Raw genomic sequence first — 24,306 nt, 5'->3', positions numbered from 1 at the left:
CTATGAGGATTTTTTTGTGGGAAGCTTACCCATTAGCCTTAAGAAATTATCTAAATCTAGTTAAAAATTTGTAAGTAGCATTAATGAGAAAGTTTCATTCAATTACATGGACTAAGAAGAAGAATAACCCCAATGTAAGGACTTCAAAATCAAGTTAGTAAAATAGGTCAAATTGAACAGGGAAAAGGGTAAATTGGGATAAAGAAATTTCATCATCAATTGAAAAAATTGGAGATAGTATCTTTTTCCAAAGTTGGAGAGGATAGGTGGATATGGAAGAATAATCCTTCAAGGATGTATACTATACAATTATTCTATGTTTTTCTCAAGCATTGGACCCAACTCATCTAGGTGCAATGAGATTGGGATGCTGAAATTGACTCCTAAAAAAATTATTTCTAGTGGCTTTGCATGCATAACAACATCTTAACTATAGATAAACTTAATAAAAGAATATTCCACTTTGTGTATTGGTTGTTCTCTGTAAAGAAAGCGAAAAAATCTTAGATCATTTGTTTTTGCATTATTCCTTTGCTAGGTGTGTTTGGTTATTTATACATTTTATCCTCATGACAAATTTGATGATGCCTGATAATCTAAGATAATTAATAGAATATTGGTTGTTATGTCCCCTTATTCATTTAGTTCTAAGGGATCTTTTGAAACATGTCATCTCTTTTGTAGTATGAAAATTTTGGAATAAGAAGAACAATATAATATTTAGAGAGAAACAAAAGAACAACAAATATATTATGTCGATAATCAAATAGAAGTTAAAGAGAATATCATTGTAATGTTGTTTGGCTCATTTAAAGCATTTCCAAACTAAAAATAATAAGAGTCAATTAGATGCAGGAATGTGACAAGACCTCGCAAGGGTGAACTAGGTCAAAATTTTAGAAAGGAAAAATTGCAAGAGGATTCCTCTACAAGGGGAATGGAGAAAATGTAACTTCAATGGGTGTTAAAAAGGAAATCCAAGATTAGCTTATGTTTAAGAAGTAAAAAGAGATGGTAAATGACTCGCACTAGAAGGTTATGCAAAAATATTAGGTGTTACATCAATAACAAAGAAGAGGCCACAAAAACCTAGATAGGGTTAAAATTGCTATAAGAGAGGAAGGCTAAAAAAAATTTAATTGAAGTTGACTCTAAGCTTATCATCTTGGTTCTCATTGAGGAAGCATGGACTTAAGGAAAATATTAGAGGATTTAAAGCTAACCATAAGGATATTCCCTTAGTCTAAAGAGAAACATACCATAAGAGAAGTGAATAAATATACTAATTAAATGTGTAGTCTATGTTTCTCACTTAATCAGTAAACGATCCTTGATTTTTGACCAATGCACAAAAATGTTAAAGGGAATTATATCAAATGAAATAACTTCTCCAAATATTGTTTAAATTCTTATAACCTTATGGTCATAGATTATGGAAGTAGAGGATATAGAAGAGGAAAGGATAAGAGGTGAGGAGACTCTAGAATGACATTGCATGACTTGTTGAAATTAGGAAAAGAGCATATGATTGATTGTTTACCATTGATCTTCAATGACCTTCATGTTGAGCAATAGAGGAAGGCTAATTATCATGGCATAAAATATCAGACTTATCTTCAAAATAATCCTTATAGTAAAATAATTTTTGTTGTTTGGTTTCTTGATCGATGGTCAACTTTTTGCTACTTGTATTGGCCTACATGCTAATGACAACTTATTTATTTTCTAGTTTGAAGTGTTCCAAAAAAGAGACCAATCTAAAAGAGGTTTCAAATTTAGATACGTTCGGGGAAAACTAAAAGTAGGGCTAAAGAGAGTGGATGAAGAGACTCTCTTTGCAATCAATAAGAAGTTCATCTCATGTCTCAACTAGTATCAAGTTAAAGTAAGTTGAACACACCTACATCCAGGTAAGTGAGATAGATATTGTACTTGTGGTCATAGACAAAGGTAAAGCCCTAATGGTACGAGGTAGTACCTAGAATGATCTAGTTTGGAATAGTTTATTAAGTTGAAAAAGCTATTGGCCAAGACAAAAGAGAGGCTTTACAATGTGCCCCACCACTTCACCCTGAAGGTCATGCTTAACTTTTCTACCATGTTTTGTGTGCTTCAAATTTATAGTGCTAACAAATACAATGAAGAGGTCAACCACAAGGAACATTTCAAGTTCCCAATAAAGGACTAGACTACCATGAGGCTCACTAAGAATTCAAAAGGAAAAAGAGCTAGGGTAGTGCCCCATCTTCAGTTATGTAACACTTTGGCTTGTCGGGGCTTCTATGGCCTTGTTCTTTTTAGTTGAAATTTATATAATGTAGTGTGGACCAATGTTATCTTTACTATTGGGTACAAAACTAATTGGTCTTCATTTAAGATTCTTATTATTACTATGAAAAATTATGTTGAACACTAGTAGTTTTTTGGACGACTATGCTTAATGCAAGTGCTACTTTAGCTATTTCCATTTCTAAAGGTTTCCCTTTTGATGTTTTGTTATGAATGCTAGGGCACTTGGTTTTTTATTCGTGTGGGGATGATATGTTGTTTATGATATCTATTGCTGATATTATTGTGTTGTTAATGTTCATTTGTTGATGATTTAACTTTGTTATTGGTTACCCTCTAGACTCATTTATAGATGGACATCACCCTTATTTCACTCTATTTATTTATCAAAAACATGCAATGAAAGTAAATTCAAAGTTAATCATATGCCACTAAAAGATGACTTTAAAACTAAAATATTAATTAATATAAGTGATTATATAAAATTAAACACAAATACAAATAATATATAAGAAATAAATGATAAATGTAATGAATAATAAATACAAGTAATTTTACAAATACAAGCATATACCTCATCAAAAAGTTAATACATTAAGGACATCTTTAAAACCTCAAACCATATGAATACAAATTTAAATAAAAAAATACTTGAGAATAAACCTAAAACTAAAATAATAATAAAATCCATTCTTTCAAATATTAAAATCAAACACAAAAACCTCCAAATCATGATCTAACAAAAATACACAACCATCAAAATCACCACCTAATTTAAAAACAAAACCATTACAATGTAAAGAGACATCCTTTTCAAAAATGTTGAGAAACCAACAAAACATCAAGCTCCACCCAATTTAAACAATAGATTAAAATCATGAGCTCAAATTACTTTAAACAATAAGTAGATAACAATCATGAATTCAAAATAACTTAAACAATAGATAGATAAAATAATGATTTCAAAATAATTTAATAGATAAACCAACATAGTAATATCTTTTTTTTTGTTCATTTAGTCAATAGATGGTCACCTTTTTGCTAGTTGTAGTGACTTGCATACCAACAATAACTTATTTGTTTACCGGTCTAGAGTGTGCTTGTTTCAAGATTTAGTTTTGACATTTATCTTGAGTTCGGTGGTGCGATCGGTAACAACCTACATTTTCTTTATGTGTCAAACCTTCTTTTTTATTCTTTGGACTAGAACCCTATCCCTTCTAAGTTTAAAAAAATACTAGCATACATATCTTAAATTATAATCTATATATAAAAGAAATCAAGATATATCAAGACATTTGATTATTTCACCATTCAACTTTAATATGTGAATTTATCAAATTGAAAAAATATGTGCCTGCACGATCACAATATTAAGCATATAATTTTATGTGAATTATGATACGTGAAATATATTTGAATACCATGATCCCAAAAAGAGACTAATCTAAAATAGGCTTCAAACTCGAATAACATGGGAAAGTGAGAGTAGGGATAAAGACAAAATTTTATGGACAAAGATACTCTCTCTGCTTCTGCAAGTGGTTTGTCTCATGTCTGTGATAGTATCAAGTTGGACTCTATTAAACCCACCTATGTGCAAGTGAATGAGATGAAGATTGTGCCCATGGTTGTAGATAAAGGTAAAGCCCCGATGGAAGGAGATAGTAGCAAGAATGATCTAGTTTGGGATAAGGTTAATAAGCTGAAAAAGAGATTGGAAGAGGTGGAAGAGAGGCTCTGTAATGTATCCCACATCACCCGAAAGGTCATGCTTGGTTTTTCTACCATGCTATGTATGCTTCAAAATGACAATGCTAATGTAGATAACAAGGAAGCCAACCACAAAGAACTTTTCAAGATCCCAATGGAGGATTAGGCTACCACGAGGCTCACTAGAGAATGGAAAAGGAAAAAGAAATAAGATGGTTCCCTATCTTCAATTACAATAATTTGGCTTGTTAGGGTCTCTAAATGACCTTTTTCTTTTTGTTGAAATCCATATAATGTCGTGTGGACCAATGCTATCTTTATGATACAGAGGTTGGATGAGTCTCTCACTGAATCATGCTCTTAGTCTTCTTACAATACTTCTAGGGTGATTCTTCCTCGCCACTTGCCACCTATAGGACCTTACTTTTCCTAAGGATCCCTTGGTCTCACTAGCCAACACAACTATCAAGAAAGATCACTCTATCAAGTCGAAACTTAATGCATTCACACTTCTTCACCCTAGCCCTTAAAGAAAATAATAGGGCTCACAAACCCCAAATCTTGAACTAGGCCTTGTAGAGGTATTGAAAAACACTTCTACTCAACCAATTAGGTATGTTTGACATCACACCAAGTCATTTTCCCATCTGATCTCTTACTTTCTTCCCAAGTAGGCCTAATAGGCTAAGAGACCCAATTAGGCCTCCTATAGTGAGAAAATAAGGTTTTTCTCCTATGCCTTCCAAACTAACCTTGATTTTTTTAAAAAGGTTTCTTGGTCCATTAGGCACACCCTTAAATATTTTTGGGGTCTTGGGGTCATACTCTCCCATTCATTACCCTAACCCAAATTAGGTGAAAATATGGCTTTTTAGGCTTAACTGAGTGGTCCAACAAGCAAGTTTATTTTGGGATTGTTATGGTATTGGTATAGACCTCTCTCCTTCATGGGATGGTGGTAATTCTTTCTTCTTCAATATCCAAGAGAAATTAGGAATATAGCTTTACTCCTCTGCAAGCATTGCACACTTCTGTGTGGTCTTCCCTAACAGAACTAACCATAGGCTTGCCTAGGGAAAGACCTTAAGAATGACTACTCTACATTTGAGGGCCCTTATTTCTATACAAATGAAGTACATTGAGTCTACTCACTATCCCCAAGGGGCCTTACAAATTGAATGGTGGGGAAGTGAGTTAGAGCTCCATCTTGAAGAACTGCCTAGACAAATCTGGTGACAGTGTATAACCTAGATGATTTCATTGAAGAAAATGAATCAAAATTCCTAATCAGCAACACATAGATTTAATAAAACATAAAAACTAAAAGAGTCACAAGTGATAGTACTAATCTTTCACACCTATCTACCTACTATCATTAAAAACCAAGATTTTTCTTAGAAAAATGCTTCAAATGTTGTTTGCAAAAACTCACATTCCGTATATTGAGCTTCCAACCCTGCTCATAGGTCTTCTCCAACCTTATATAGGGTGATGGGGTGGCTATGGATTCCTTAGAACTTATTGTCAATGATTTGCAACTATTTGCAAAAAGTTTCTCAAGCAACTTTTAAAAATGGCAAAGTTGCACAATGCAAATTTTACAATTTTTTGCAACTTTCTATTAAATTGGTCAAATGACCTTTCTAACTCCTCAAACTTAACCACAAACCCCAAATATGGTAGAAACACCACCTCTTCCTAGATCCAATTGACCTCATGATGATGTCATCATCATGCCTTGTGCCAATCAGAGGGCTTTACAACTTTCTAGCCCTAATTGCACCTAGTAAAAAAGTCTAAAAACCTATGGACAAAACTCTCCAATGTACTCCAAATATGATCAACATGACCTTATCCTTTCACATCCAAAATGCCCTAAGGTGCACACTTACACAACAAAATAAGAAACCTTAGATTGCCTAAACAATCTTTAGGTGCTCCTGCACCACTTTACTATTGGGTATAACCTTAGTTGACCTTGGTTTAAGACTTTTATTATTACTATGAAGAATAGTATGTTAAAAACTAGTATTTTTTTTGGTCTTTATAATTATAGTTGATACTGTAAATTGGTTACTATGTTTAATGCCAATGCTCCTTTAGTTATTTCCATTTCCAAAGATATTACTTTGTTGTAATTTGATGTGAATGTTAGGGTGGTTGGTTTCATTATTTCCTACAGGGATGATTTGTTTTTTATGTATATTTGTTCTTGATGTTATTGTGTTGTTAACATTCATCTATTAATGACTTAACTATGTTGTTAGTCATCCTCTAGGTTGGTTTATAAATGGACATCACCCTCATTTTGCTCTATTTATTTATCAAGAGCATTTCATTAGAGTAAATTTAAAGTTAATCACATGCTACTAATAAACAACTTTAAAACTAAAACACTAATTTATAAATATATATGAAAAAAAACATAATAAATAAATAAATAATGAATATAAAGTATAGTAAATAGAAGTGATTAAAATTAAAAAAAAAGAAGATAACAAATAATAAAGCATATACTTTATGTAAAAATTGATACATTTAAGACCCCCATAAAACTTCAAATCATATAAATACAAACTAAATAAAAAATGACTTGAAAATGAACCTTAAATGTAGAATAATAAAAAATATATTATTTAAAAAATTAAAATCATTCACACAAACCTCCAAACCATGATCAACTAAAAGACAAAGCTATCAAAATCATCTACTAATTTAAAAACAAAACTAGTACTAAAGTATATATATATATATATATATATATATATATATATATATATATATATATATATATATATATATATATTGATGGCAGTTCAATTTTTTGGCCTAGCCTCTTTGGTTAAGAACCAATAAGATGTGGGGGGCCTTGCACTCGCCAAGACTTGATCCCAGTTTGTGAGCCTTTCAATTTCACTAGTAGACCAAGGGGCCAATGTAAAGAGATCTTTTTGAAAAAGAGATTGAGAAAATAATATGTAGGATAATCAATTGTTTAAGTAGAATGTAATGACCCCAACTGGTTATAAATTCTTGTCAAACACTTTGCAAGCAAGCTCTGATACCACTGTAATGGGCACCTCGGAAATGCCCAAGAACTAAACCAATTTCTGAAAGCGATTTAAATGTCTTTGCATAGGTTTCAATCCACACAACATGAGCAAGAAGGAATTTATGCAAATTGAAGACTAAACCATTGCTGAAATAATATTAGTTCTCACAATGATAAAATCAAGTACATAGCAATGTATTCCAAAGGCCAAACCCTAAGTGAATGATGTCTAGAATGTTACAAGAGAGGATGAATGTCCTCTAATGCCAAGAAAGATATGTGACTCACACATCCAAGCTCTTATCAAATGCAATTCACAATCATCCGATGATAAACAATGAGACTCTCACCCCTATTTATCCTTTTCCTTCACCCTTCTAGAAGGAAATTAAATATTAATTAATTGCAAGTACTAGAAGCTTCCCCCTTCCAATATTTAATGCACTTTCTAGAAACTCAATACAATAATTAATTGTGCTTCTAGAAAATTAAATTACTAGAGGCTTCCCCCTTTCCAATAATTAATACACACTCTAAAAGCTTCTCCCTTGTAATACAACCATTAATTAAATTAATTAAATATAAAGTCACATTTTAATTTTTAATTTATTTAATGACTTTATAAGAAATTAATTTAACCGCTAAAGTGGGGACATTACATAGAATTCGTTATAAATTTTTTATAATGATTCAAACATAATTATATTTGTAATTATAGAATTTGGATATCTATTTTGTGAAATGAATATTCCTTTTCTTTAGACTAAAAATATTTAAGAATAAAATATATGACATATTATTATTTTTAATCAAGATATATATATATATATATATATATATATATATATATATATATATATATATATATATATATATAATATTTAAAATAATTTAAACAATAAAAAATAGTTGGTAATTGCTTCTGAATTAGATTGTGTTGAAATTTTGTTTCAATCACACTACGAGAATCACACTTTGTTTTGCACTCTTGCTCTCTAATAATGATAACAAAGTGTGATTTATGTGTTAATGTAAAATTTTTAACACAATCTAATCCATAGAACCAGTTCCCAACAATTTTAATTAAAAAATAAAAAACAAAAAAATCACAAATTCAAAATAATCTAAACAATAGACAAATAAAAAATCATGAATTCAAAATAATTTAGACTATAGGTAGATAAAACTAAATCTCATGCTTTTGTGCTTTGGAGGTGGGTCCCGCAGGAATGAGTAGCCTACTCGGCCATAGTGGACGATGTGAAAGAAAGCTCTAGAAAGATTCTCAAGCATTTTCTTTTACTCTTTCTTTTCTGTTTAAAATTGTAACATCTTTTACCTGCACAAAAGGCTGCACACAAGCAATTCCCCTCAGAAAACAATTTTAGTGCATTTCATTGCAATTGTTGTCTGAATTCATCCCATTTGTGTAAGCTTGGAATAAATTCCATTATGTCGTTTGATGATGATGATCTGGAGATCTCGGATGCCGAAGAGATAGATGATGATGAAGAAGAGGAAGGCGAGGAGCTCGAGTCCGCGCCGCCCATTGAAGTGGGGGAGGAGAAGGAAATCGGGCAGTCTGGTTTGAAGAAAAAAATTATCAGAGCTGGAAAAAATTATCAAACGCCAAAAAATGGGGACGAAGTTACAGGTAAATTTGATAGCATTTCACAGATTTTAAAAAATAAGTTAATTATTTTATTAATTTTGAATTAATCTTTCCTGTAATGTTAACCTTTTATACACTGCTACGATCGACGGATATCTTTGTCAGAGAGGTATAGTTGGTTGTGGAAACAGAAGAATTGAATTTTTTTGGGCTACTTAGCTAATTTGTATATCAATTTTTTATATAAATCTTATTACGTTTCGCCTGGGGTTTTGATATTCCTATAGCGATGAATTTTAGCTCTCCATAATGATTTGAAGAATAGGACTCAAAAAATAAAAGGTGTTTCAGGAATCTTTACACATTGAGAGGTCAATTTAGTGGTGTATGTGCATTGATCATTGATCGGATGCAACCACTTTGTCTACAATTTATAGAAAAACGTAGGCCAGTAGGTTTTTAAAATATCGCTTATTGGTTAAAATTTTCAAAATCTTTTTGTGGAAATAAGTTATTATGTTAGGGGATAAAAATGCTTGGTTTCTATGATTCTATCAAAATTGTATAGACGCTGTATAGGCCTTTGGTCTTGCTTTGATGTGGAGTTGTCTAAATTGTTGCAGCCTTGTGGGTCTCTTCAGCCTTACTGTCATATATAGCTCTATTTCTTAGGGATCTCTTTGTTACAAATGTAAATGGCGGAATACTTGAATGAATTAATCAGAGATCAAACTGATCTATATATACAAAGAGGAGAGTCAAATAGAATAGAAACATTCTATTCTAGACTACACCTAAATATTAGAAACATTCTAATATTTACAGAGATATAATAAGATACAATAGTGAGCATTAAAAAGAAATATGAAGGTTATTTTAATACCCCCCCTTAATGCTCAATCTATTTACTACACCAATAGATCCCCTGAATTTAACAAACTTGTCAGGACCAAGGGGTTTTGTGAAAATATCTGCTGATTGCTCTGAGGTAGGGACATAGCGTAAGTGAATAGATCCATCTTCTACTAATTGTCAGATGTAATGGCAATGAAGCTCTATGTGCTTGGTTCGTTCATGAAACACTGGGTTCTTGGCAAGTTTGAGTATGCCTTGATTGTCTGAAAACAAAGAAGTCGGACCTGCTTGAGGAATATGCATATCTGCAAGCATCTGCCGGAGCCAAACTGCTTCACAAGCTGCCTTGACAGCTCCTCTATATTCTGCTTCTGTAGAGGAGAGTGCATGTGCCTGTTGCTTCTTATTGGTCCAAGTAATTGCTGCAAATCTGATACTAAACACATAGCCAGAAGTAGATTTCTTGTCATCAACTGAGCCGGCCCAATTGGAATGAGTGAATCCATTGAGTTGAGGAGTAGTACTCCTTGTGTAAAGAAGACCATAATCTGAAGTACCATGTACATAGTTTAACACACGTTTCGTTGCAATCCAATGATCAGTCTTGGGGTTTGTCATGAACCATGAGATGTAGCTGACTGCAAAACTGAGATCAGGTCTAGTAGTAGTAAGGTAGATGAGACTACCTACTAGCTGCCTGAAGAGTGTTTCATTAATAGGAGGAGAAACAGATTGTGCAGACAATTTCAGACCAGTCTCCATAGGAGTGGAGGCAGATTTGCAATCCTGCATTCGAAACCTATCAAGCAAACTTCTAGCATACTTGGACTGAGACAAAAAAATACTGTTGTCAGTCTACCAAACCTCAATACCTAAACAATAATGAAGCAATCTGAGATCTGTCATATCAAAAGTTCTGCATAGATCCTGTTTGATTTCTGAAATCAAATGTTTTGAATTTCCAGTAATGATCAAATCACCCACATAGACAACAAGAAAAAGAATATCATTACCAGAGTGTTTAATATACAGATTACTGTCTGACGGACTATGCTGAAAGCCTTGAGCAACCAAATAATGATCAATCTTTATGTACCAAGCCCTAGGGGCCTGTTTAAGACCATAGAGGGCCTTTTGGAGTCTACATACTTTGTGTTCTGAACCGACAACCTTAAAACCTAGGGGCTGTGTCATGTAGACTTCTTCCTGTAATTCACCATTGAGAAAGGCACTTTTCACATCCATCTGATGAACTTTCCAACCATACTGAGCTGCAATTGCAAGAAGAATGCGAATAGTGCTCATCTTGGTTGTCGGAGCAAATGTCTCATAATCAATGCCTTTGCGTTGGGTGAATCCTCAAGCAACAAGTCTGGCTTTGTATTTGTCCAAGGTACCATCTGCATGGTACTTGACCTTATTGATCCATTTACAGCTAATGGGTTTCTTCCCAGGAGGGAGATCTGAAAGAACCCAGGTGTGGTTCTTTTGAAGACTCTGAAGCTCAGCATCCATTGCTTGTTCCCATTTTGGAATTCCTTTGGCCTCTGCATATATCTGGGGCTCAAGGATACTGTGGATGTTGGCCATAAGAGCTATATTAACTGTGTTGTGCTGAAGGCTCTTATTTCTGGAGGTTCTACCCTCAATGAGTTCATCAGGACGAAGATCACTAATCGTTTGAGCCCACCATTTTGGCCGAAGAGTCGAGGAGCCAATATCAGATGCTGTCGGAATAGCTGGATGAGAAGCAGGAGCAGGAGTTGTATTATCTGGAAGTGACTGAGGTGGTGTATCAGTAGCATCAGATGACTCATATAAAATAGAAGAACCCAAGTCAGAGATTGCTGAAGATTGAATCTCGGAATGTGGTGGGGAGTTAGAGAGCGGAAATGGTCCGAGTTCCTCATCAAACACAACATCACGATTGAAGATTAAACGACCAGCATTTACATCAATCAGTCTGTAGGCCTTATGTGTGTGACTGTATCCTGTAAACATAAGTTTCTGGCTTTTGGAATCCAACTTAGTGTGTTTGGTATCAGGAATCCATACATATGCCAAAGAGCCAAAAAATTTCAAATGGTTGATCCTAGGTTTGTGACTAGACCAAGCTTCCTCAGGAGTCTTATGATTAACTGCAAGGGTGGGTGACCGGTTAAGAAGGTAGACAGTTGTGGATACTGCTTTTGCCCAATATTTTTTGGGAACATTTCTATCTTCTAGCATAGCCCTAGCCATTTCTGTGATGGTACAATTTCGACTCTCTACAACACCATTTTGCTGAGGGGTGTGAGGTGTGGTGAATTGACGTCTAATGCCATGAGTAGTACAAAAGGCAGAGAAAGCAAAAGAACAAAATTCCCCCCATTATCGGTCCTAAGAGTACGGATGGAGGAACTAGACTCTTTTTCCACTAGAGCTTTAAACTGCTGAAATACAAGAAAGGCATTTGATTTTTGCTTAAGAAAATATACCCACATTTTGCGACTGAAATCATCCACAAAGAGTAAAAAATACCTGTTCCCAGTAATAGAAGGAGTATTCATAGGACCACATACATTAGCATGGACCAGCTGGAGTACTTTGGATGCCTGCCATGATTCACCATTCTTAAATGGTGTCCTATGTTGCTTTCCTGCTTGGCAAGCTTCGCAAACGCGATGGTTTTGGGTCTGAATATTAGGTAGGCCATGGACTAAATTATCTCGAGCAAGTTGTGCTAGATATTGAATGTTCAGATGACTGTATCGCTGATGCCAGAGACTGCTGAGAGCGGATGATTCGGCGATTAAGGCATGCTCAAGGGAATTGCCTGAATCTACAAGCCTATAAATACCATGATCCTCAAGATCAAAAGCAAGGGTAGTGTGAGAAGCACGCTCAATAATCGAACACTTATTTCCACTAAAAACGACATCCAACTGAGGAGAGTGCTTAATAATCTGACTAATAGACAGAAGATTATGTTTCATGCCAGGAACATAACATACATTGAGAAACATGAGTTTTCTTCCTCCAGACTGAATTTGAATATTGCCCTTGCCGACAATATTGTATTCTTCGCCACCTCCAAAGATTACTGAGTCAGAATAGGGAGTGAATTCAACAAACCAATCACGCCTATGAGTGAAATGTCGGGAGGCACTAGAATCGATGTACTAGGCAGAAGATTTCACATGATTTGCAGGTATGCTGGCCATAAAGGTATGGTAGATAGACTCTTTCTGCTCTGAGTGCTGGGCAGCATTGGCTTGCTGTTTAATTGAGTCTGACTTTTGATGCTATTGATACAGATGCTTATAATATGTGAATATTTCAAATGGCACAAACTTCGAGGTGAGAAAATGAAAGACCTAGAAAAATTGGAGTACCCAAAAAAGAGCTCGAAAAACCTAGAAATAAAATGTTGTCGAAATTCGGATCCGCTGGCTCGAAAATTGAGGCACAAAAAATGAGGCACCCACAAAAATCTAATGAAGACCCATTTGAGATTTCAAAAAACCCACCAAGAATATGTGATCAGAAAATTTTTCCGAAGTCAAAAAACTAGGGTTTCGAGCAGAATAACAGTCGGCGGCCAGAGAGGTCAAAAATGCAGAAAAATGATGTTCGCAGGTTAAAAAAACAACAAAACCCAGCAGCAGAAATGTGAGCAGAATATCCAATAGGGATAGACAGACCCGTTTTTGAAAAAAAAAAACCAAAAAATCCCACTTTTTGAGATTTGGGTGTGAACAGATTTGAAAAAATGACCTTCAGATTTGTGATTTATAGACTAGGCCACGGGTTTCCAAGAGAATAAAATTGCAGAAAACAAATCCACGATTTTCCAAGAACGCCAGTAGCTGAAGACACAATTTTTCAGTCAATTTGCACAGAGGGTTTAAACCCTAGCTTTGATACCATGTTACAAATGTAAATGGCAGAATACTTGAATGAATTAATCAGAGATCAAATTGATCTATATATACAAAGAGGAGAGTCGAATAGAATAGAAACATTCTATTCTAGACTACACCTAAATATTAGAAACATTCTAATATTTACAGAGATATAATAAGATACAATAGTGAGCATTAAAAAGAAATATGAAGGTTATTTTAATACTCTTTTATCAAAGTCGTTATTTGCAAGTTGCACTTAAATCTACCTAATTTAGTGTTTTATGTAGGACTCTACCTAATTTGAACAAAAGAATCTCTTCCATCTGATCTACCCATGACTTTAACCTGGCCTCATTGAGGAACGCGACACTTGGTTGTTTTTGTCTTATTCTACTCAGTTCTAATACTTTATTATGTTGCACGGGATTTGAACCCAGGTTTTTTTATTGAAGGCTTCATACTATTTATCATTAGGCTCATACTATTCGAAGAATCCTGAAAAATATGTGTTGAACCTTGTTTCTATTATGAATCCCTCCAAATTTTTATCAGCTAGTTTGATTCCATTGGAAGAAATGTAGAAAAGTATAAAGGTTTGGCCCAGTAGAATTTTAGAATAGTTAGCCAAACTTAAATATTTTTTAAAGTAGGGGAACCTAATGTTCGTGGGTGGTATAACATAGGTTTTGTCCAAAGGAATGGTATAATATAGGTGGTATAAAAAGAATGGTTTTGTATAACATAGGGTGGTTTAACATAGGTGGTATAAAAAGAATGTTGAGAGAGAAGGTGGCTGACTATATTGATGTCCAAAGGAAATGGAAACGTCTCTCCCCTGTTGATATTCCTAACAGAGAGAACCCCCTGGTTAAAGAATTGGAGGAACTAATAAGCTACCACAAACTCCCCTTGCATGCTTGGCCTGATAAGGTGGTTTGGGATAGGAGGACTAATGGTCAGTTCTTGGTTAATTTTGCCTACCACCTTAGATTTGAAAAGGATCAGATCCCCATCAATTGGATAGAGATCTGGAATAGTCACTTGCTGCCAAAAGTCAATTTCTTTTGGTGGACGGTCATGCATGGCAGGATCTTAACAACTGACAACCTAAGGAGGAGAGGTATACCGATTACTAACAGATGCTATCTTTGCAAGGAGGAATAGGAAAGCATAGTGTAGTGCCTCTCGTGGTTGCAGTTTGTACCTTGTTTACTTTTGATTTGAGAGATACTTGTACTCATGTCATTATTTCTGCATTCAAGATGACCTAAGGGTCGGATGTTATACTTTGAATTCAGTATCATAGATGCTATATTACTATGCTGTGCAGTTGATCATATTTGCATGTTGATGCCATTTTGAGATGACAATATGTTTTATGACGATATCTGGTTATCCAATATTTGGACATATATCTGATTATGTTATTTGTGTTGGATTTAATGCTATGGTGACTTATTTCATTCTTGCTTTGTTATGTGTTATGCGAACGTGAGTGTGTAAATGGATTATTTCAGTAGAATTGAATAAATGGTTAAATTAAGTATTTAATGCATTTATTGCTTCAGCTATGTTAGTATATGCAATTGCACTTGATTATGTGTTTTAGTGTGCATGATTTATATCCCTGGCAGTGGCCCATGGAGTCAGTGATTCAGCTGTTCATTATTACCAATGTCGTCCCTATATGGTCAATGTATCTTGTTTTAAATGTTTTAATTAAACCTTTCCATCATTGGATTAAATTCGGAATCATTTGCATTAGGTGACTAGAGCCGTGAGAGTATCTGTGCATTTAGTTTCGCATTGTCACGAAGGTTGTTAAGGAAATTTCTGTGATTTTGGGTTTTCGGGCTTTAAATTTAATTGAATTTAATTTTTGGCAGCTTTGCCATAGATGAATTCCTATTATTAGGAATAAACTATTTTCGTTTGGGTCGGTTCGGGGTTTAACTAGGTTTGCTAGTTATTTACCCTAATCGATTATTTACTTGAAAAGTGAATAAGTATTGAAATAGGAAATTAATTCCTCACTTCTCACTTTTGCTAATTACAAAATTGAGAGCTTTTTTGAAAATCCTCTTCGGGAGGATCATGTTTCTATTTGTTGCGAGAGCTGTGGGTGTGGGATCTTCGCGATGTCAGTCTCGTTAGATCCGGCTTGGGGAGACCTTGTTGTGTTGTGATTTCCGGTAGCTGCTGTGGGTTATTTATTTTACTGTGCTGTTTCCTGTTTTAGCCCCTTTTGCTATCAAGTAGGGCTCTCTCGTTTTCTTGTTTCAGCTTAGTTTCTGGTTATGTTTCTAGTAGCTGTTTGTTAGGAGGCTGAGAACTAGTGTTCCTATTCATTTTTGTTTGCTTGTTTTGCTCGGTTGGTTGGGTATGAACGTTTTCCTTGTTTTTGGGATGAGGGTTTGGGATTTCATGTCGTTATGCTAGCCGTTTTCGCATACGATGTCCAAACTAGAATTTTTTATTGGATTTTCATGGATTTTGAGCCCTAAGACCAAATGGGTTTTATTTTTAAAGTTTTCGAGTTTTGGGGTTTTTACCTTGATTTGCGTGTCATCTAGTTTTCTCGGGTTTTCTTGGCATATTATTGATTGTGGACTTGGATCATTCGTAGGATGTCAGTCAGATCATTGTTGCACTTTTTATGTTGAATTGGGATGCGTGCCGCATCCGTCCTCCTGAGCTGTTATTCGGTTGAGTGTTATTTTTGCTTGTGTTCTGATCTAGCCCTTGTGTTTGATCTTTGTGATGGTGGTGCGCCACACATGAGCATGTGGGCGTGCATTTGTCGGGTGACTTGTGAGGCCTGATCTCCCGTTTGTATTTCAGTGAATTATGTTTCATTTGGGGTTGGGTTGGGAATGGGTATGTAGGGTAAGGTCGGTGGAGGGGCTTCTCTCGCAACCATGGTGTCCTAGCTCAGGTTGGCGTTAAGGAGTTCTAATAAGTGATAATTTAATTAATTGATAGAAAATTAAATAAGAGTGTCTGACCAGTACCTGTTGTACTTGCATTGTTGCATGATCTTGGTTTTAGTCATCACTACTATCTGGCGTGAGTGATAGCCATGTATGTTTGCTTTATGTGAGTTTGTGGTTGGATCATTATCTCCATCAACACAATGGGAGTGGACCTACAGGTTTCATGTGGTTGGGAGGCATAGCTACCTTCACCACTGCTGGGGACCAGTCTACAGAGACGGTCTATTGTTCCAGTGCAATCGTTGCTTGATGTTTTCACTTGATTCTTCGGGTTTCGGAGTATGCTTTCTTGTCATTTATGCTTTCATTGGAATGCTTGGATATCATGTTTAGATGATGATGGTTATTTGACGCATTCCCTTATTATGATGTGATTTGATTTGGTTGGAATATCTAATGCTGTACTTTTAGCATGTTAGATTTCCTTATTCTTATGATGTAGTACGTTTTAGTAGTGATGTCCTCATAAGATAGCTCTGACAATCTAGTTGGTAGTTTAGGATGTTACGCGCGGGGGATGTTTAGGACCTTCAAGGTCTCATGATGCTATTATGGTTGGGAGGAACCGCACATGAGTTTTGTTATTCTTGTTCATTGCGATGTTGCTTCTGTACATTGTGATGTTGCTTTCAGTACGTTCTTTTACTGCTATGTTTCAGATAGTTGTAGTTTTTGTCTTGCAGTTTAGTGTTTAAGTGTCTATGGCTCGATTCGTGGATCCGGACTCCTCGGTATGGAGGAAATTCATTTCCTAGTTTTTTACCTTAATGTTTTTTGGATTGTTGTTTTGGATCTTCGCGCGAAATTGCACTTTCTCGCATGAGAGTGCAAAAGTTCATTTGGTGTGGTGAGTTTTCTGGTGTAGTTATTGGTACTTCCTCGTGCAAAACCCCACACCAGTTTTGGGTGTTTTGGCTGCTAGGCCAAGTACTTCCTCGTCTCGTTTGGTGCATTTCCTCGCATGAAAGACAGTTTCTCGTGTAGCAACTTCCTCACACGAAATTTTATTAGCGGTTGTCCTTGCTCGAAAAACATGGGGCATCTCCATTGGTTTTCGGGGAACACAATTTGGTGTTTTAAGTACCCTTTGGGTTTGCTTAATTTTCCATGCTTTGACAGATTTGAGATTCTTTGTTCTATTGTCGTCTTTGGTCTTCGTTTCTTTGTTTGTGTGTGTCAGTTTGGTAGTGGCATTTGGAAATTCGTTGGTTGCTGGGATTGTGGTTAAGTCTTCCGTTGCGATCTTTGTGATCCTCGTATGTTCAGTGTTGTGCACATCCATACTTGTTTAATTTTTTTTTAATCTTGGCTTGTATTGAATCCTTGTTCCAAGGATCTCTAGGTGGGGCATTACACATAGTGCACCTCTTTCTTGAATGTCCCTATGCTTTAAGGGTATGGTCCTACATTTGGAGCAAATTCTCGTTGGATTGGGTCATGAACAGAGGGATGGAACAATTGGTGGACAACTGGAATTGTCCCTTCTACCACCCTCGACTCAGGATCATATGGAATATCTTGCCCCCATACGTTTGCTGGGGTGTTTGGAAGGAGAGGAATAATTGGGCCTTTAGGGATGAAGAAAGGGGGGAGGAGGTAGTGGGAGAGACATTGAGGAAGCTTGTTATGGAGAATGTTATGGTGGCCAAGTACAAAGCTCCAAAGGAACCCTTGAGCATGAAGGATGGGGAGATTGCTAGAAATTGAAACATTCTCCCCAATTTCTAGCACTTTGACAACTCCAAAATTTTAGCAAGAAGAAGTACCCGTTGGATCCCTCCAACAATGTCTATTGTCAACCCCAACTTTGATGGGGTGGCGAGAGATGGTTTGGCGGCCGTTGGAGGCGTGTTGCGAAACACTAGGGGAGAAGTGCTGTTAGCCTACTCAGGGAATTTGGGATAGGGAAATAATTCAATGAAGCAAGTATTTTTAAACATATCTAATAATACTACTTGATTAGATGACCATTTGTTAACTTTTAAACAAGATTTTCTCAAATGCAAGTCAGTGTATGTTTTCCTTTTAGCATGTCATAACAAAAATATGAAAATTTAAAATAATTATTAGTAAATTTTAAAAAGTAACTAAGAATTTGTACTATTTTATATGATTTGCACATAACCATAAATAATGCAGCAAACATGCTTGTACTAATAGTATACTTGTTTTAAGTGTTTAATTTATTTCAGTTTTTATTTTTTATATGCCATATATTGTATATTGTATTTGTTGGAACTTGAAAATGTCGTGAAGTTGCCTAAAAAATCCTCATAATAGTTGTTACTTTAATTTATGTTGTGAATTTTTGAAATATTATTTCTGTTTTTGAATTTTACAACAAAACCTTTCTCTGTTTTTCTTATTTAATTGCAGTGCATTATACTGGGATTTTACTGGATGGTACTAAGTTTGATTCTTCTAGAGACAAGGGCCTGCCTTTTACCTTCAAAGTTGGCCAAGGTATGGAAACCATTCATTAAAAAATATAGTGGATATTCTATATCAATGCACATTGGTTGACTTTTTACAGATTTGTGTTGTACACAATTAAATAATTTAAGGTTTGGAATTTTCATATTTTTTAACAAAAAAAAGAAATATATGGGATAAAGTTTAGAATATTAACATTTAAAAAAAAAAAAAGGTTTTTATTTTGAATAATGTATCCTTTTTCTGGATAAAGGAACGGAAGATTTTTAATTCCTTGACTCTTTTATGGCTTTCATTTTCAACTAGAGGATTTATCAGAAGCATAATAGTGCAAATCCCACTGGAGTTCTCTTTAACAGGATGTCATTGTAAGGAAAATGTTTGTGAACTAAAGACAAAAGGAAACAAGTATCCAAATTTCCATCATTCTTTAACATAATTATTTAATAGTGGGTAAGTTTGTAAAACTATATCTAGTTTCAAAATATTCCAAAACTAGAGAATTCTGACCTGTTCATAGAATACAATTGATTCCTTTATTATGTACTTCTTTTGGCAATCAAGTGCTGAAGCCACTACTCCAAAATGTATGTACACCTCAGCTCATTTATTCTAAGTATCAGCTTAAGGAACTATCAATAGAAGGAAGCTGTGCCAGATTATTTCCCCTTATTTTTCCTCTCCTCAGCATCAAAATCACTTTATTGTCTCCTTATTTCTCAGCTACATTTCTTTTTGGAGGAGTGAACAAATGAGTCAGAAGGCTTTGCAAAAAACCATGATGCTATACTTATAACTTAATCTCCATTATTTGAGATCTCCAATCAAGATGGTGTTAATGCAAGTTTTATTTTACAACATGCAGAATCAAATATTTAGTATTTTGAATGAAACACCAAATCCACAACTCTCTCTTAAATAAGAATGCTCATTTGCTAAATAATGTACATGGATTGTGCGATCAATGAGACAACCTCAAGGTTCTTTCTTTATTGTGAACTTGACTCAATTGTAATGATGTGATATGCTGGTTATCACAAGAGGACTTATTCAATTAGTGGATATCAATTACTGCAACTTCTTCTAACCAAACATGCTGCAAAGAGATAAAGGGTGCGAAGGCTAATCTAACTCCAAGAGTGCAAGACAATGTTGACGATGTGGGGAGCCTCTAACCAATCCTTGCTTCGTCATGTCAACTAGGAATACAAGGGTGCTATCTTCCAAGGATGCAGGAATGGTTTTTACATTGTCAATACTCACTCAAATACCATATGAAGGCACAATCTAAATGAGCATTTCCCGTAGAAGTTAAACACTTTCAATTTAGGCCATAACTAACCTTGCACTGTTACTTGGTATGGACACAATCCTTGCTTCGTCATGTCAACTAGGAATACAAGGGTGCTATCTTCCAAGGATGCAGGAATGGTTTTTACATTGTCAATACTCACTCAAATACCATATGAAGGCACAATCTAAATGAGCATTTCCCGTAGAAGTTAAACACTTTCAATTTAGGCCATAACTAACCTTGCACTGTTACTTGGTATGGACACTAGCCCCACCAATCATCATTCGACAATATCTTCCATTTAACTACTTCTACTTCTATTCAACATGGAATAAAATCCTAAGCTAAGTGAGGAAATGTAGAAACCATGCAATACTCCAAATAATACAAGTAATCCACAATAAAGATCAACAATGAATTAACAATTACTTTGAGAGCATTATGACAACAATTTCAATAAACCTTTGTCTTCCAAATGATAGGAGTGAGGTTTATATAGGAGCCTCAAATACAATGAACGACCAAGATCAATTTGAAACCAATGGCCTAGGTTAACTCATAGAAAGCCCTAATTAGGGTTGCTACAAACATTAATATGTAGTCAATGATAATGAGGCACCACCCTATGGGCCAATGAGAAAATTGTGATTCATATCCCCTTAAGGATGAACCAATGAAAAAATAATATGTTCCACGTGTCCATTTATAAATTATTCTGATTGAATGATATTGGAGATGTCAACTTGTAGCTCTGTAATTGGTTGAATGATGACTAAATGCCACCTCAACTTGCTCATCTTTGTTCCTTATTTTTATTTTTCTTCATCCTCTTTTTTAGGAAATTCTCTCATTGAACTTAGCCTTGAAATTGTTCTTGAAGTGATGGGCCCTCGACTTTCCTCTATTCTCACGGACTTGTAAATCTTCATTTACTTGAACCTTTGATGATGATAATCCTTCTTCATTTGTAGACTTGTTCCTCCTTAGCTTTGATCTTCTCATGATGCCTCAGGTCCCTTCGAGTTCCCCCTGATGCAAATCCTATCTATTGAATTTGAACCTGCTCTTATGTGCCTTGTTGAGTCTTCTAAGTGTTAAGGTTGTAGCTTCTGTTGGATTGATTTTAACATAAGATACCTTGTTGATGGTAAATCATCTATAAGATAAATATCCTATACATATATATATATATATATATATATATATATATATATATATATATATATTACATATATGGTTATTTATATTACTATTATATTAATATGTTAACTAGTGATGATTAACCGTAGAGATATCTTTTCATGAGACATGTTTCCTCTCATATTTATAAGCCTTCATTTGCATTTGGAACACAATCAATACAGTGGAAATTGTTAGTACATTTGCAGCAATCCTAGAAACAACATGGTATCAGAGCCAACTGCAAATATTCTTATAAATAAGAGATAGGAATAAAGATGTATCAATTTGTAGAACATTAGTGTTTTCTATTATAAACTATTGTTATCAAACAATAACAATATCGTAGGAATGAACACGGGTGCTTGAGGAAGACAATTTAAGAAGATACACACATTATGAGATCTAAAGCTGCAAAAGTAGTGAAGTTCAGAAAGTGAGACTAAGAAACACTTCTCATTCCATATTTTCCTGTTGACCAAAGGAGAAGCGTTCTTTTCCCGAGCCTTACTTGCGATGCCCGAATAAATAGTGATTTATCAGAGTATTTATGTAAGTCATGAATGCCTGAACAACAAATCGACATACCCTACTAGAGAATAAGTCCAATCACCATTTAAGAGTACTGACGATATCGATTGGAGAGGACGACAGATGAGAGTGTAAAACCAGATAAATAAATAAATGTTGAAAGGAGTTTTAATCAAATACATTACACCCATTCATCATGGGTATCCAGTCAAGCTTTGGAAATACGGAGTCAAATGTTAAATGATGTGGAAATATGGCATATTGAAGGAAACTTCTGATAATGTTAAAGATATAATTTGAGGAAGCTACACTAACAGGAAGTCACACAAGACTCAAAAGTATTATCCCTATAGAGTGCAGCTGTGGAGGTTTATAATAAGCCATCTTCGATTATTTCCACCAAATACATACAGTGATATGCAACCAATCATATTTAGAACAAACATACAACAGTAGCAACGATATGTATGGGAAGGCAAGCGGCAGTAACCGCTCAAGTAGGTATTCCTATTGTGTGATTATAATAGTTTGTAAAATGAAAGGATGATGTATAATGCAGAGATACATGAGAAAATAAATAGCAGATTCAACGATAATGAACCAAAGAGATAGCAAATTAGAATGAGATATCAAGGCTTTCAAATTATTGTGAAAACAAATCTATGACTATACATCGAAAGATTTCTTTGTGGCATGATGTGAAAAATTGAGTTAATTGGCAATCCGAAAGAAGAAAACATCATACAGTCATAGCAGTTTGATCAAATAACATGAAGAAAGGGGACATAATCGGCAGTATGAAAGACATGGACATCTGAATTTTATTATATGTCAGTCGACTTATAGAAAGACTGCAAACATATGGAGTATATGTACAACGGTGATGTGTTAGTGGCATTGACCAAGGGAAGCCATTTATACAATGACAAAGAGCATTGCTATAGAAAAATGGGAATTTATATTATGCAGCTCTTTCATCAAAGAATTAAGTGTTATTGAGAAAAATCTGAGTCAGTGACGAGATACAGAAGACAAGACGACAATCACAAAATAGAGAAATGAAAATAATATATATTAATAATATCTATGAAGAAACACGATCATAAAAGAATGATTATCTTTTAAGTGCGATTCAATGGACTTCATAAACTTATTATCAGCACTGATGGATTTGGAATGATGAAGTATTAACGTGTATAGAGATCACTCAAATATTGTTTTGTATGTGGTCCATGACAGCAGTTAGAGAGCATCATCCCAGTAAATAATACAGATGCCACAGTTTTACTTACAGCCATTGGCTATAATATTAAGGAGAGCCACAAATATATTAGTAAGGTGGGCTTTAAAAGGACTCAAAGATTGGTTTGGTGATCAGGCAAAGGTGGAATTTGTAGGAACTTCAAAGGATAATATTAGGCATATAGTTAATGATTTGACAAAAAGGAGAGATAAGTATTTTTGTTATGTTCAATATTATTTCTGTTTATTTTTGTAAATTTAAGAAGGAAATAATATGTTGAAAATATGGAGTAAAATATATATAGAAGATTGAATATATGTATATATGTTCAAAAAATATATTTATATATATTTTATTGGAATAATGTTAATTAATATGTAGAATTATTCTTATTTTATTTATTTTCAATATATATTATAAGAGCAATGTGCCTTGATCTTTTTAGAATATTATTACTGGAAGAGAAAGATTGAAATTCAGAGGGAGGCTGACATTTGAGGCAACCTTAAAAGAGAGGGAGCATATAGAGGACATGATTCAGTCAACCTGCGGTGATCTTGATCATATTGATTCTAAGGGAGTAAACCACATTGTGATGGATTCACTAATGATATAAATTTGGAATACACAGATTGCAAGATGTGCATATTATAGGTTTAATCAAAAGATCAAACAAATACCTTTGCATGAACAAAGGAATTTGAGTTGTTGTGAGACGTTAATGAAGCTTTTAAGAGCTCATTTGAACCATCTACAAGTCTCTCTTAGATGAATGAAACTCGATGTATAGATTCATTCATGTGGCACAATCATACTCAATCAAGATAGTGGCGTATTGTGGATGAGTTTGAGAAAATGAAAGGACATGTTTGCTTTTATTGTTAAGCTAAATGAATGTTTAGACCTTTAATGGATGGAAAGAGCAAGTTGGAACTTAGAAAGGAGTTGCCATATTTGATACAAAATTGTTCAACAATATAAGAACGAGGGAGAATTTTATATTGTGGGGGGAATAATAATCAATGTTCCATTCCCACTTGAACCTTTTTTAGAGGGAAGATGTTCCATTCTCAAATAATCTAAGAAGACAATTTTTGATTCTTCGTGTGCACATAAGAATTCTTATCTTTTACATTTATCTACTCATTGTAGTCTCTCTTATTTGTAATTCTATACATACTATAAGGGTTATTTGCCTTGATCTTTTCCTTTACGTTTCAGGATG

At 34.6% G+C, this 24,306-nt stretch overlaps 1 protein-coding gene across 3 annotated transcripts in view; it reads left to right on the top strand.

Moving 5' to 3' along the window:
• Positions 1 to 8,257: 8,257 nt before the first annotated feature.
• LOC149537838 (peptidyl-prolyl cis-trans isomerase FKBP62-like) overlaps positions 8,258 to 24,306 on the top strand; it is a 65,242-nt gene continuing 49,193 nt past the window's right edge. For all 3 annotated transcript variants that reach the window (XR_016355915.1, XR_016355916.1, XM_089799229.1), the window contains exons 1-2: positions 8,258 to 8,708; positions 18,778 to 18,864. Coding sequence is in view for 1 of the 3 variants with exons in the window: in XM_089799229.1 (XP_089655355.1) it covers positions 8,507 to 8,708; positions 18,778 to 18,864 (289 nt within the window). In the remaining 2 variants the exon portion in view is untranslated. The remainder of the gene's footprint in view (positions 8,709 to 18,777; positions 18,865 to 24,306) is intronic.

The sequence above is a fragment of the Cupressus sempervirens genome, chromosome 9 (assembly GCF_028749045.1).
Source record: "Cupressus sempervirens isolate cs-2001-9-10 chromosome 9, ASM2874904v1, whole genome shotgun sequence".
Classification (NCBI taxonomy): Eukaryota; Viridiplantae; Streptophyta; class Pinopsida; order Cupressales; family Cupressaceae; genus Cupressus; species Cupressus sempervirens.
This window is presented reverse-complemented; position numbering and strand designations above follow the sequence as displayed.